Raw genomic sequence first — 15225 nt, 5'->3', positions numbered from 1 at the left:
CATATTCTTGTTGGCGAGGGGGTTACTTGAGAGTAGAATGCACCTAGTGATTGCTCTTTCTGTGTAAAATCATTTAAAGGCATCAAAGCATTTAAGGTAACAGCAAATCAAGTAGAAAGTCATAGATTCAGTAACCAATGAGATTCCCAAAGTGAAGCATTTTGAAACACACTCATGATAGAAAAGTGGGAGACAGATTTACCTTTTTATACAGCGTTTCAAGTTCTGCCTTGGTATTGGGTTCAGATATCAACACTGGTGGTCTTGATGGAAAAGGTTTGATGGGGTTTGGCAAGGCGACAATTCTGCCATCATCTCCGAACCATTTTCTATCCTGAAAACCAAGTGGAGAAAAAGGCATTGTCTTTAACCTTTCAGAAGATGGTTTGCAAAATTAATATCTGCACATAATTTTTATACAATTACCTTATTTAAGCATTGTGATTACAAAATTGCTCATGGTTGAGTTTCATTCATAGAATGTACACTGCTCTTCACAAATGCATATTTTCTGTCACTTGTATCCGCAATTTCACTCCCACTCCTCTCCCCTCCCTGCCTCATTTTACTTTTCTCTCTCTTTTGTTATCTTTTTCTGACACTGTGGTTTGCATTATTGCTAATGAAGGGATAACAAGCATATCACTTTATCCCCTTTTAGCAACCATCACACACACACACAAAAATTTATTTTTTGGTTTTTGGGTCACACCTAGCAGCACTCAGGGGTTACTCGTGAGTCTACACTCAGAAATCACTCCTGGCAGGTTTGGGGGACCATATGGAATTTCAGGATTCGATCCACTGTCCTTCCACATGAAAGGCAAATACTACCTCCATGTTATCTCTCCAGCCCCACTTAAAAATTTTGTACCATGTACTGGCATCATCTCATTGCTGCTATGAATCAAGTAAATTTATTTTACTGAGAATTTTCATGAATATTTCCTCCCAATTAATTCAAGATATTTTTTGTTAAAAAAGTTAACAAAAAGATTAAATCAGTATTTAAGGAAAAACGGTATTCTGTTCACTGAAGCAGTTTTTAAAAACATAGGATATAAACAATTGAGAACATTCTATCTGTGGGCAATGAAACATTTGCTATGATGAGGAAGAAGGTATCAAATCCGATCTAGCAGAAGTCTGAATCTAACAGGATAGGATTGGCACAGTGGAAGAGTGTTCTTAGGTATCAAAAGACCTGGATGGTTATTGAGAGTATTGTGCTGAGTGAAAGCAGGCAGAGGTAGAGGGATAGACAGGATGATTGCAATCATTTGTGGAATATAAACAAAAGACAGTATGATAATAATACCCAAAGACAATAGAAATGTGGTTCAGAGAACTAGTCCATGGTAGGAAGCTTGCCACAGGTTGTGTGTGTGTGTGTGTGTGTGTGTGTGTGTGTGTGTGTGTGGTGTGGTTAGGGCAGAGAAGGGACTGCTATAACAATGATAGTTGGAACTGATCTCTTTGGACAAGAACTGGGTGCTAAAAGGGTGTAAGGTGACAGCATTGATACCACTTCAATAACAATATTGCAACCAGTGTCTAAAAGGAAAAAAAGGAAGAGAGAGACACAGAAGAAAAATGTCTTTCCTAGAGGAAGGCAGCTGGGAGGACAATAGGGAAAAGCAGAGGTAAACTGGGAACATTGGTGCACTGGTGAAGGGATGGGTGTTGGATATTGCATGACTGAAACTCATGAGCAAGTTTGTAGCTGTGTATCTCATTGTGCTTGAATTAAAATTTTAATTTAAAAACTTATTAAACTAAAAAGGAAGTAATGAGTCCAACATAAAAAATATCAAGAGTGAGAGAGATCATACAGGGGTTTACGTGATTGTTTTACATACATGTGGCTGACCCACATTCAATTCCCAATTCCCAGAATCACATCTGGTTTCCTGAGCACAAAGCCAAACATAAGCCCTGAGCAAGTTGGGCATAACCTCCTCCCTCCAAATCAAGTTAACTGAGAGGGCTCTGCATGTGGGATTTCTAGTTGATCTCCTTCCACAGCCAGGCGTGGACCCCCAAAGCAAAAACAAGACCAACAAGTGACTCTTGCCTCTGCCTCAGGAAGGGTACAATGATGCTGTGATGGCCCCAACGAAAAAAAAAAACAGAATCCCCCTGGGGAACCCACGGCCACATACCGGCTCCTGCACCAGCAGTCTGTTCTCCATGATGTTCCGGTTGGTCTGCGGCACTTCTGGTGTGGCCCCAATATAAAACCCTTCATCTTCCAGGAAGCGAGGCTGCACATTCTCAGGCAGCTTTTTGTAGGTCGGTACTGAGGAGGTTGTCAATAAATATCAGCCACACAAGAGCCAACACAGACATTTCAAAACTGAACCTGGGACTAGGGAGATAGTACATTGCCTTGCATACAGCTGATCTGGGTTCCAGCCCTGGCACTGCAGGGTCCTCAAACACCACACAGTGAGTGGAACTCTTGAGCACAGAACCTGGAGTAGCCCTAAAAGTTCTGCCTCAAAAACAAAGAAACCAACTCAAATCCAAAGTGCAATTTGGTGAATTAAAACAAGGAGATTCTATTTCTCTCTCTCTCTCTCTCTCTGTCTTTTAATTTAAGAAACTCTTCTTGTGAGCTCATTTCTCAGTGCAGGAACAGGGAAAGGGTACTGTCTTTATGTCTTTCAAGGACCAGGCCTTCATCATTGCATTGGAACTTTTGGGCCAAGTGCTCAGGTAAGGGGTATTATGTAGATCAGGGGGTCAAGTTCGTTGCTCCTCACATACCCAGGCTAGGCCCACAATTGGGTCCTTTTCTTCTGTACATAGGGATGATTATATCTATCCACTTCTTTGCAGGGTATTTTCCTCCCAACACCTAACTGTGTTTAGGTTTTGTTCCTGGCTCTGCACTCATAAATCACTCCTGGTAGACTCAGAAGACCATATTGGATCCTGGGGCTTGAATCAGGGTCAGCCATGTACAAGGCAAGCCCCCTACCCACACTGCTATCTGTCTTTTCCCACTGTACTATGGCTCCAGCACCAATGAGTATATTTTGTTTGTTAGTTTCTGGGCTACACACAGCAGTGTTCAGGGGTTCTTCCTGGCTCTCTACTCAGGAATCACTCCTGTCAGGCTCACAGGACCATTAGGGATGCTGAGAATTGAACCTGGGTCAGCCGAGTGCCAGGCAAGTGTCCTACATTTGTGCTATCGCATGGGTTCCTCCATAATCTATTTTATCTGAAGTTATTATTATTATTATTATTATTATTATTATTATTTTTGTTTTTTTGGGCCACACCCGTTTGATGCTCAGGGGTTACTCCTGGCTAAGCGCTCAGAAATCGCCCCTGGCTTGGGGGGACCATATGGGACGCCGGGGGATCGAACCTCGGTCCTTCCTTGGCTAGCACTTGCAAGGCAGACACCTTACTTCTAGCGCCACCTCGCCGGCCCCATGAAGTTATTTTTTGATTACCTAATCAGATTGCTGTGTTCAGTTGGGAAAATTGGACACCTTTATGCCTCAGCTATATTTCACTAGAGGGAAAATGAAGATAATTAAACGAAACAGGAAAATGAAAACAAAACAAAACAAAACGAAAAGCAAATACCTGTGGTCCTTCTGGGAACAAACAGAAGTTCTTTTTCCATTTGCAGTCGAGCATGTACACTTTCATATTCTGCAGGTCTGATGGCCACAAACTCTTCGGCCATGTGATCTAAGCCCAGTAAAAAATCTTCTGCTTCTTTATCACTCAGACGTTCTTCCTCACTCTGCTTTGTGTTAACAAAACAAGAAAATAATGAGCTTGTGCAAGGCTTATTAATTTTTTAATGCTTATTTTTTTTTTTGTGGGGGAGTCACACCAGGCAGTACTCAGGGGTTATTCCTGGCTCTGTGCTCAGGTGGGCTTAGAAGACCATATGGAGAGCCAGGGATTGAATCTAGGTTGGTTACATGCAAGGCAAAAAAATGCTTTACCCACTATTCTATTACTCCAACCCCAAGTTTGTTAGTTTATATACAATATATAATGACATTACACTCCTCAAACAATACATTCTACAAGTGAGTTACCTTTTCCTTTATTTTTTTAATATATTTTATTTGATTAAAGTCCATGATTTGCAGAGTTATTGATAGTTGGATTTTAGACTTACAAAGTCCCAACACCTATCACATCACCGGTGTGATCATCTATCCATCAGTGTTCCCTTGGCTTCATCCCCCCATCTCAGCCTCCCACGCTGACAGGTACCCTTTTAAGTATGGTTGTTGAGATTGGCATCATTTGTTTTCTGTGTTTTTGACTCTGTGGGTTGGATATTCAGCTACAATATTCCTATAGACCATCCGTGAACTCATATCCCTTTGACTTCCTTTTCTTTCTTTTTTTTTTGGTTTTTCGGGCCATACTCGTTTGATGCTCAGGGGTTACTCCTGGCTAAGCACTCAGAAATTGCCCCTGGCTTGGGGGGACCATATGGGGCACTGGGGGATCGAACCGCGGTCCTTCCTTGGCTAGTGCTTGCAAGGCAGACACCTTACCCCTAGAGCCACCTCACCGGCCCCTTTGACTTCCTTTTCCCCACTGTTTCCCATCTATTTTTCCTTTCTTTCTTTTTTTTTAAACAAAAGTCTAAAAATGTAGGTTTATATGTATTTGATGAGTCGATTTCTCCTTTAATTCTCATGAATCCACATCTTTGGAAAGTGCCAAAATCAGCAGAAAGCAGAGTAAATGTGCTGAGCAAAAACACTTGAAATCTCAACAACTCTGGATTTCTTTGAGGTGCTTATTCCTTTTTGACATATGTTTAAGAAATTTGGGTTGATTTGGGTATTATTCTGTATGTATGCTTCCTTGTTCCTGTCCTACTACTGCTTTCTGGCAAAAACAAAGGAAGGTGGGAAATGACAGAGAAGATAGAAAAGGAAGCTCCCAGAATGATGGAAAATCTAACTCCAATTATATGTGGAACTACTGAAAGAAAGTTCTGGGGAGAAGAATATGAACTCTATAGGGAAGGAATTTTTAAATAAACAAGACTAAAAAAGGTGGTGTTGACACACTTTACTTTCAGAGGAGAAATCTGCAAAAGGAAGGAGCAGGGAGTCTAGATCTGGAAGTTTTGTGTAAGCTACATCTTATACGCTGGTGGCATCCTGCCTCCTGAAAGTGGAACATAATGCCCTCCGTTTCGATGTGGGCTCCACTTGGAGACAGGAAGCCAATGACTAGAAGTAAGTTGAGACACTAGGCCACAAAATGGAGGATGGCTCTCTGCTTCTGCCAGGAGGGAAGACTGGTGGGCCTGTTGTGATGACTCACACAAAGTGAATGACTGCTGTGATGACTCACACAAAGGGATGGGGGTGTAATGAGATCTGACACCACAGACAGCACTGAGCAGGTAGGTGAAAGAGTCTCATAGAATCAGCCCCTCTGACCTTGGTCTAGCCATTGGATGATGACAATATCCCAAGAGACTGTGCCAGCACAAGTTGAGTTGGACAATGATTTGTAAAACAATGACGATAGAACAAATTCAGAGGTTTCCAAACATCTAGGTAAGAAAGTCCATTATCTGGAAGACGATTATTTTTGGAGGGAGGTTATGAGAAAGTAAGCACAGAAAGAGGCCAACAATAAACTTGTCATGCTTTCTGATTGATTTATTGATTTGTCTAGTCATTTATTCATTGACTGATTGCCTTTCAAGCAGTGCTCAGGGGCTCATTCTTGGTAATACTTCATCCAGCCATTTAGGTTTGAAGTTTCAATGCTAGGGGGGTGTTCTTTACATGACTGAAATCCAACCACAATCATGTTTGTAGTCAAGGTGATTAAAGAAAGATTAATTAAAAAATAAAGTTTCAATGCTAAGACTAGTGATGGTGGGGACCACCAGGGACATACCTGGCAGGTGCCAAGGATTAAATTTAGGGCTGTGGCATGCAAGGCATATGCTCCAGGATTTTGTTAGTAGCATATTTACCATCATAATAATTTTGGTGGATGGGGTAGGCATCCTCAGTGGTACTCAGGGGATATTTCTGGCTCTGTGCTCAGTGACTACTCCTGGTGGTGCTCAGTAGGTAGTGACAGGGATTGAACTGGGTTTAGCTGCCTGTAAGGGAAGCTTCTTAAACCATGTACTATCTCGACAGCTCCATAATAGCCACTTTTCAATGGATAGTTGTGTGGAAGTGAGTATACTCACATTATTGTAAAGACAGGAACACCATATATTTCCAGGGTTTCATTTTCCCCAGTAAAACTGTCCCTGTGAATAATGATGGCCCATGCCACTCTGCAACCATGAATTGTCTGTGAATTTGAGAACTCTGAGTACTTCATGTTAATTAATCTTCCAAAAAAGCAACACATGGATGAAACTTTCAGAGCCCTGGGCACCTCTAAGTAGAAGAGCAGCCGCAGAGATGATAACACATTTCAGATTGGAAAAAAGCAGTTCATGAGCTTTATTTAAATGAAATATCCTAACATGTTAGAAAACAATGGATGGATATGGCAGGTAAAATGAAACCAGGAAGAAAAGGTATTTATCGAAATCCTGAGTAATAGAGCCAGTTGAAGGAATAGATGCCTGACATTGATGATGCAGTAAAAAAAAAAAAAAAAAACAAACAAAAAAAACTGTAAAACCAGAGTCATGTAATGCCATTCTGTTCTAGTTGTTTTGATCTGTCTTTTTTACACTGGTTTGTTTTCCTTTTCTTAAAACTTTATTGATTGATTGGTTTTTGGACCACACCCAGAGGCACTCGGGGATCACTCCTTGCTCTGCACTCAGAAATCACCCCTGGCAGGCTGGGGGACCACATGGGATGCCGGGAATTGAATCAGGTCCTTCCCAGGTTGGCAGCATGCCAAGACAAATGCCCTATTGCTGTGCTGGCTATCCGGCCTTGGTTTATGTATTCTATAAGTTGTTTTCAAAGCTATTATTATGAATAATTTGTAAGATGAGGACTTTTGTGAATTATTAAAAATGTTCTGAGTGAAGCTAAGTGTCACCTTTATTAAGGATTGCTTTGCACCTACTATGTTTATTAAAATAAAATCACGAGACACCCACAAAAATATAAACAAACATACATACGTATAAAATGTGATCCTGTATGAGAATTTCCTCTTTTTTAGAGTATGCACAATATTTCCCTGTATGTCCACATTTTGCTTATCCCCTTAAAGTGTTGATGAGTTCCTTGATAGCTTAAGCACTTTCTGGTTGTCATGAGCAATGCTTCTATGAGTTTGGGAATCCAAGTATCAGTGTGAGAATTTGCTTTCAAGTCTTTCGCATATATTTCCACAAATGGAACTGCTGGATCATACAATAGTCCCATGTTTAAATTTCTGAAGCAATAACAGGCTGTTTTTTTCATACATTCCCATTAGCAATGCCCCAGGGGGCTCTCTCTCTCCACACTCTGCCAACACTTGTTATTTCCTGTCTGCTTTTGTATAGAGAAAATCACTTGTTGTAAAGTGGAAATTCATGTGGTTTGGATTTGTATTTCCCCGATGATTAGCGATGCTAAACATTGTCTTATGTGTTATGCATCTTATTTGGAGAAACATCTGCTTAAGTCTTCCCATTTCATATAATTTTAGGTATATATATTTGTATTATTTCAAAGGCGTATTTTCTTTGTTCTCACACATACAGCCACTCTGATGGAATCCAAGTTATGGTTTGGGTTCAGAATGGGGCACAAAAAGCTTCATGCATGGAAGGTTTTAGGAAGAGAGTGCAAGGTGGTATTTGGCTTTGAGAGATCAATATTTTGCACAAAAAAAAGTGTAAAGCTAATTATAGTATGGAGTCTAGTAAACAAATTTTCTTTCCATATTGCTTTATTCTTCTTTTCCTCCATCAAAGAAAGATGGGCATATTTTTGATTTTTGGGCCACACCCATCTGCACTCAGGCTTTCTTCTGGCTCTAAACTCAGAAATCACTCCTGGCAGGCTCAGTGGACTATATGAGATACCAGGGATATGCCAGGTCAGTCCCAGGTAGGATGCATACAGGCAAATGCCCTTCTGCTGTGCTAGCTATCAATTCAGCCCCAAAGATGGGCAAATTTACAAGAAACTTAGTACCCACAATGAAAACAGTGACTACAAAGAATAATGAGAATCTATGCTTCTATTTTTTTTTTGTTTGTTTTGTTTAGACAAAGAGGAAATGGTGGTGGATATGTGGTGATGGCAGGTTTGACCTGAGGTATATTTTTCCTTGGTAGGATATCATCACCACCACAGTGATTATTACCACTGCCATTATCATGATCATTATCACCATTCTCACTAGTTCCATCACCCCATCACAATCATTGTTAGGATCAACAGCACATGGTCATTAACACCATCATGACAATCATCATCATTAAGATAACCATCTTTACCACCACCACCACCATCCCCATCATTAGGATTGTCATCACCATTATTATACCACTAGCATCCCCAGCCACCATAAAAACCACTGTTTTCATCACCTCCACCATCCCAGCACTCATTACATTCAGATGTTACAATACCGTTTTATCAACTTCTTCTTGAACAGCTGGTTCTTCTTCCTCTCCTTCTTCCTCCTCTTGGGTAGTTGCATCTCTACTTCTGGCCTTTGATTTTTCCTCTGATTCCTCTGGTTCAGGATCAAAATTGAAAGTAAAGAAGTTATAGGCTTCTTCAGCAGAAGGAAAGCCAGGTGGCACCTAAGAAGAAGTAGAAATACCTCCGAATCATCTTCTGAATACTTCTGAAACAGAATTTCAGATGATACAAATCTGAAATGTCTGAGATCAACCAATTCTGCACAATTGCCTCCTGGTTGTCTTGATGCTCTGAGTTATCAGATACATTCCAGGCAAGCTAAGCATGTCACCTTGGCTGATGGTCTGAGGTCACCAATGATGATCTTGAGCAAGCTCAAATAGAACTTGAAACTTTAACAAGTAACTCTACTATAACTTTTTAAAATGAGCAATTAGTTACATTTCAAAAAGTACAAAAATATATATTATTTCTAGAAGTCAATGTTTCAGGAAAGATTATTAAAATGCAAAAAATGGAGTTATTATTGGATATACCAATGCTGAGATAGCTTTGTTTAATTATGAGCAATATAGGACTTGCAAACTTAAAATATAAAATACTATTTGGAGGCATCTGGAACATTCTTGAGTTAGTATGTTTTTTAATCATCACAAGGAAACCTAGTATGACTTACACACATGATTTAAACATGCAGGATTTATCTTAAGTGAGATTTATCAGGGATTCTTACCGGCGGTTTAGATTTAATTTTTCGTGCAGTATCACGGAACTTCAGTCTGGAATAACTTTGGGACTCATCTTGTTGAGTTCTTTCCACCTCTTTCCCTGGCTATAGGAGTGGGAAAATAATAAACAATTTTATAGCAAGAAATTAAGGATGGTTTACTAGCAGCATATAACTCTTAAGGTGCCTTGTCATTCCTCAGGAATGAAAAACTAACAAATGACAAATATATTTCAAGGTCAAGGTTACCAAATTGTTTCTAATTCAGCTTTGCCTGCTCCTTGACTAAATAAATATAAACTTTTAGACTTCATACACCCTAAAATAAAAAGTGATATTTCCTCCTACATATCAATAGAGCATCTTGTTTGCAAAGATTCCTTTCCATTTTTTTTAAGAGACATCAACATAGTCTGATTGTAAATGATTTCATTTACAACCCGAGCCCTCAAATCCTTCTCCAGAGCCTCTGGATCTCCCATCTCTAGATTGGGTTTCATCTCCAAATTGAGCTTCTCATCCTCTCTTATGGGCTCACTTCCTGGGTTGTTTCCTTTCCCCAAAACAGCAATCCCAACAGCTACTGCTCTCACCATGCACTCACTGATCCTAATCTAGCCCTTTTAGAGCCTCATCATATAATCCTAAAATCAAACCAACTCAAGATAATCATATTAAGAAGCCATGACATTAACTCTGGTGGAAACTGTTGCATTGTCAATGAAGCGATCCCCAAGAAATTAAGAGCAAAATTCAGTATAATAAACACCCATCAAATTTGCCTGGGCAAGACTGGTTGAAAATGCTGTCACTATGCCCCATATTGTATTGTATTCTAAAGGATAAGAGGGTGGAAACTTTTTTTTCTAATTTTTTTATTTTAATTATGACAACAAAGATGCAAAGAAAGAAGACAGGGTAAAGTTACAGTGGAAGCCCAATCACCCATAAGCAGAATTCTCGGTAGTCCCATCGATGATATCCCACCCAGCCTTGAACTTTCAACCAAAGAAAATTAAGAAAAACAAAACTGAACCCATGTACAATACAATTAATTTGTCCCTCAAATCCCCAGTTGTATTACATACTATTTCTTAGCAGCACACAATATAATCCAAAGAGATTAGACTTATGTAACTCCTTAAACATTGAGGGCAAAGTACATTTATCTAGTTCCATGCACATGCTTACTAGTTTAAGTTAACCTCAAAAGTTTTAGTGGGTTGTTTTTCTTAAGGATTGGAGTCAAGGGAAAATAGTAAAAAATGGTGTTAGAGTGGCATTTGTAGGGCGGAAACTTTTATTAGAAATCTTCATTGGCATTTTACACCAGAAACGTGCCTCAGGGGATCAGCTTAAGAGTAAATTTGTATATTTTATAACTATTTTTGCTTGCTTTTATTTTATTTTTAGTTGAATTTTGTTATTTATAATTGATTTTAGGCACTGTGATTTACACTACTGTTAATGAGATTTTATGTGTAACATATTCCAGCACCACACCTTTCACCAGACTCTCCCCTTCCCTCCACAGTGATCCCAGCCACTCATCTACCTCCAACCCTATCCTGTTCCTCCCTTTTTTCCTCCCCCCTGTGATAAGCTGCATACTAAATATCAGTTTGTGAACTGATTTATTGAATCATCTTGATGTGCACCAGTCTGAAATGCATCTTTCTAAAAGAAATGTGTTTCCTATAAAACTGTTTGTGATCATACAGAAAGACAGTTGTTTTCAGGACATAAGTTCTCCTCCAACCTGCTGGGCCTATTACCAGTGAAGTTCTTTCTGGAACCATAATTATTATGTATCTTAATTGATCGGTCCTTTAGTGCCAGTGGAACTGGACCATCATGGTCTCAAGGCAATAGTTTGATTACTACAGTGCGTACTTGGAAACTTCCTACAAGTTCCTCCCAAGTCTGACTTCTTATTTTTCCTTCCTTTAAAAATATTTTTATTTAAACACCATGATTACAAATATGTAAACTACAATTTACAACTACAACCCAACTACAATTACAAAATTATAGTTGGGTTTCAGTCATATAAAGAACACCCACCTTCACCAGTGCAACATTCCCATCACCAATGTCCCAAATCTCCCTCCTCCCCATCTTCCCAAGTCTGACTTCTTTTCCCAAGGCCATGAAAAATGACTTCATTTCTCAGCTGCTGCATTCCAAAATCAAAATAAGATTTTCCAAAATCTCACTGAGTCATTAATGAATGCTGTTCTGTGTGCTTAGTAACCAAAATCCTGGTCTCTGCCCCTGATAGCCTTTTAATCCAACTCTCATTTAGAGCTTTAGACATTTGTCCTGAACATCAAATAAGTCATAAATATACCTGCGGTTGTGGGAACTATTATGGCAGATGACTGATTTTCTTCTAATGTGTCTTTAACTTTAATCTTCCTACTTTACTGTACAGAATGTGACTAAAAATGCTCTGCTTTAGATGATCAGAAGCCATAGCCCAAGGACTTTTTGTGCCTGTTCTTTACTATTTTTGATAGCAAAAAACAGGAATTGGGTCTGGAGAAGGATAAAACAGGAGCAAAAGTTCTGAGAGAACTTTTTTGATAAAACTGTTTAGGTTATAATTGTGGACAACCACAGTTTGATGCAACAGAGTCATGTGAGGAGCAGCATGAGATGTTTATCAGAACCTTCTCTCCCTTTGAACAGGGAAAGATGGAAGTCCTATTTGTGGCTTTTATCCTTCAAGAAGGGCTGTTCTTGGTTCCATGGCCCTTGCAGCTATGTATAAGGCTCAGAATTGTTAAAGGGTTTCTATACAATTTCTCCATCCATAGAGGATCCTGCAATAAAAGCTAAAACTTCTTAAACTAGCTAAATTAAAAGATTTAACCCAAACACAGCTCAATGTCCCAGAGTGACTAAAATAAAGCCAGGGTGTCATTAGGTATAATTGATCATCTTATCAAGAGGCTATGAACAGTTCCCAATCTGGAGAAAAGCCTATGATTTTCTTTCATTTTCTTACTCGAAGTATTAAAGTTCAACAGTACCCTCCCCAACAATCTTTGTCAATGTTAATGCTCTGTTCCTGAGTAAAGTCCACTCAGCAAAGCAAGTCCAGGAGTTTTTATTTGCTGTGAACAGCTGTAGAATTTTAAATGTGGATTCTGAGGATGAGATAAAAGTAAATGAATTACTATCCTGTACAGATAAATAAGTATCCTTTCTTAGTGTTGAAGATAAGCAATGAAAACAAGTCGAGATCAGATTTAGTGCATGCTCTAAGTTTTCTAAGATTATGCAAAGCCTAAACCTAATATAAAACTGGCTTAATAAGGCATTGTGTATCTATATATCCCAGAATCCCCCTAATGGGTCTGCAGACATGGAAAACAACCCAAAAGCTCAGCTACTTATCCAGGAGAATTGGCCATAGAGGTAAGCCTTGGCCTTAGACATCTATGCATATGATGGTTGTAAATCTCAAGAATACACAGCAAGTGAGACTTTAGTATATTAAAAAATAATGTGTGAATACTTCACAAGGATGGTATTAAGGCTCAGATAATACCATTTTCCCTGTGTCTTTGATTGCAGTTAACATTCCAGGCCTTCCACCATTGGTCTCTGCTTTTTCTACCCACTTCTTGACTTTCAGCAGTTAATCAGGATCCAAGGATATGATCCATAACTAAGACTGGCAACAATTTTGGCTCATTCACATACACGTCCTATGGGCCGGAAGTCACTCTGTGTCTCAATCTTCTCATATATTAAATATGAGGGAAAATAGGATTTGCCCACTAGTGTTCGGAGAATGGCATGTGACACCATAGGGAAAAGCACTTGGTAGCAGATCAGACCCTGAGTTTGTGAACAGTACTGCAACAGTGATGACCAAGCGTTGAACACTCCTGCATTGCTCTGTTCTATTTTAAAAGTGTGGCTGGAGATTTTATATTTGATTTCATTGTCTTTGATCCACTTGGGTTTCTCACCTCAGTGCCAAACTCAGTCTCTGCTTCTTTCGCAATGGGACTTCTCAGGCGCCTGGGGGGAGGCTTGGGAATTTCTTGCAGCAATGCACTTTCTGCTTTGGACTGAAAAGATGAACAGAAAATGATTGCTCTGAAATATCAAGAATGTGCCCAGCATCTCATTCATCATGACCCAGGAGAAAATCATTCACATTAAAAAAAATACATACAGTCCTATAAGAGTAAAAGTCGGTGAGAGATTTACAGAAAAACAAAAGACATGAAGTTCAACTCTGATATTCATCAGAGCCAATATTAATATTAAACAGTACATTAATATTTAAAACTGGAAACCCAAATTTAATGATATTCAAATGCAGAGTCCTGAACAAACAAAGCAAAGCAGAGAAGCCCTGAAAAGCTGCAATCAGCAAGGAACAAAATAGTCAGGTGTTTGCTCTCACCCTTGCAGCCTGTAATTTTTCCCTCATACGTTCCCGCATGGCAAATTCTGCAAAGCCTGTTCTGGATGCTGACTGGATTGGAGGTAAGCCTAAAAAAATAAATAAACACACACACACAAAGACTTTAGACCCCTATTTTTCTTCCAAAGGAGAAAGTAGAGAAAGAATATATATATGTAAAAAAAGAAAATTTTATTTTATTTTACAACTGTAGAAACTGAAATAATAAACAATCATGAGCTAATGCTGACCAGTTTCATTTGGCCTATGGGTACATGACTTGGCTGCCTTGAGACCATAATAAAAAGCCTGAATCCCACTAGAATGTTCAAATGACTCACCCAAGACTCAAGGAGAGGATCAATCCTACCTTGGGGTCTCCCACCCACTTGACTATAGCCATGTTGCTTTTGCTTTTTTTGTGGTACCATCAATGTAGGGGTTGCCCACACCTCAACTGAAAGACATTTCCTCACTTCCTCTCCCTCCTCTTGTCTTCCCTTCCTTCCTTTCTTTCTCTCCTTCTCTTCCCTTCTTCCTTCTTCCTTCCTCCCCTCTTCTTTCCCTTCCCTCCTCCCCTTATCTCTCCTTTCCCCCTTTCTCTTCCCCTCCTTCCTCTTTTCCCCCTCCCCCTTTTCTCCCTTCTTGCCTCATCCTCACTTCTTCCTTCTTCTCCCTCTATTCCTTCCTTCCTTCCTTCCTTCCTTCCTTCCTTCCTTCCTTCCTTCCTTCCTTCCTTCCTTCCTTCCTTCCTTCCTTCCTTCCTCTGATCCCACTTCTCCTTTTCCTCCCCCTCTCCTACCCTGCTTCTCCCCTTCCTTCTGCTCTCTTCCCTTCTCTACTCTTCCCTCTTTCTTTACTCTGGATACAATTCTCTTTCATCCAATTCCTCTCTGTGAGGATCAGGCAATAAGTCTGGGACATCTGGGCGTAGGACTGGGCTAACATTTCTTTCTGCAGCTTAAGAAATGTGTCTCCCCTACATATAGGGGCTAGGGATATGCTCCCACACATCATCCTCACAGTGTTTCCTCCCATGACTGCCTCTGCAGGGTTGTCAGGGTCTTGAAGGTTCATGCCCTCCTGAGCTTCTGCAGACTTCCTCCTGACCTAATGTGCCCCACTCCTTCTCTGGGAAGATTGCAGTGGGCCAAGTGGGGAGGCGAACGCTTCTCTAATGTCCCTTGCCTTTTTTTTTTTTTTTTTGGTCTTGGGCCACACCTGGGATTACACCTGACTCTGTGCTCAGAATTAGCTCCGGGCAGGCTCAGGGACCATAGAGGATGTCAGGGATCAAACCCAGGTCCATCCCAGGTCAACTGCATGCAAGGAAAAGGCCTGTTGTACTATCACACCGGCCCCCAGCTGTGAAATGGTGGATTATTCGTTCCACAATTCCCAGAGAGGGAGAGGGATTCCCTTTCCCCAAGTCAGGGTAGGACAAGAGAAGCAGGTCCAGCAGCGATTCAATTCCAAAGCAAGAATTAATC

The 15225-nt window shown here is 40.1% G+C and overlaps 1 protein-coding gene across 1 annotated transcript in view; it reads right to left on the bottom strand.

Annotated features, from left to right (window-relative positions):
• The window catches only part of CC2D2A (coiled-coil and C2 domain containing 2A), a 183671-nt gene that overhangs the window by 73190 nt on the left and 95256 nt on the right, over positions 1 to 15225 (bottom strand). The window contains exons 7-13 of the mRNA XM_049790229.1: positions 13736 to 13824; positions 13293 to 13394; positions 9316 to 9414; positions 8567 to 8743; positions 3604 to 3769; positions 2163 to 2299; positions 203 to 334 (exon numbers count right to left, since the gene is read on the bottom strand). Of these exons, the coding sequence (XP_049646186.1) occupies positions 203 to 334; positions 2163 to 2299; positions 3604 to 3769; positions 8567 to 8743; positions 9316 to 9414; positions 13293 to 13394; positions 13736 to 13824 (902 nt within the window). The remainder of the gene's footprint in view (positions 1 to 202; positions 335 to 2162; positions 2300 to 3603; positions 3770 to 8566; positions 8744 to 9315; positions 9415 to 13292; positions 13395 to 13735; positions 13825 to 15225) is intronic.

The sequence above is a fragment of the Suncus etruscus genome, chromosome 16, assembly GCF_024139225.1.
Source record: "Suncus etruscus isolate mSunEtr1 chromosome 16, mSunEtr1.pri.cur, whole genome shotgun sequence".
Taxonomy (NCBI): Eukaryota; Metazoa; Chordata; class Mammalia; order Eulipotyphla; family Soricidae; genus Suncus; species Suncus etruscus.
The sequence above is the reverse complement of the archived record's forward strand: the minus strand, read 5'-3'. Positions and strand labels throughout refer to the sequence as shown.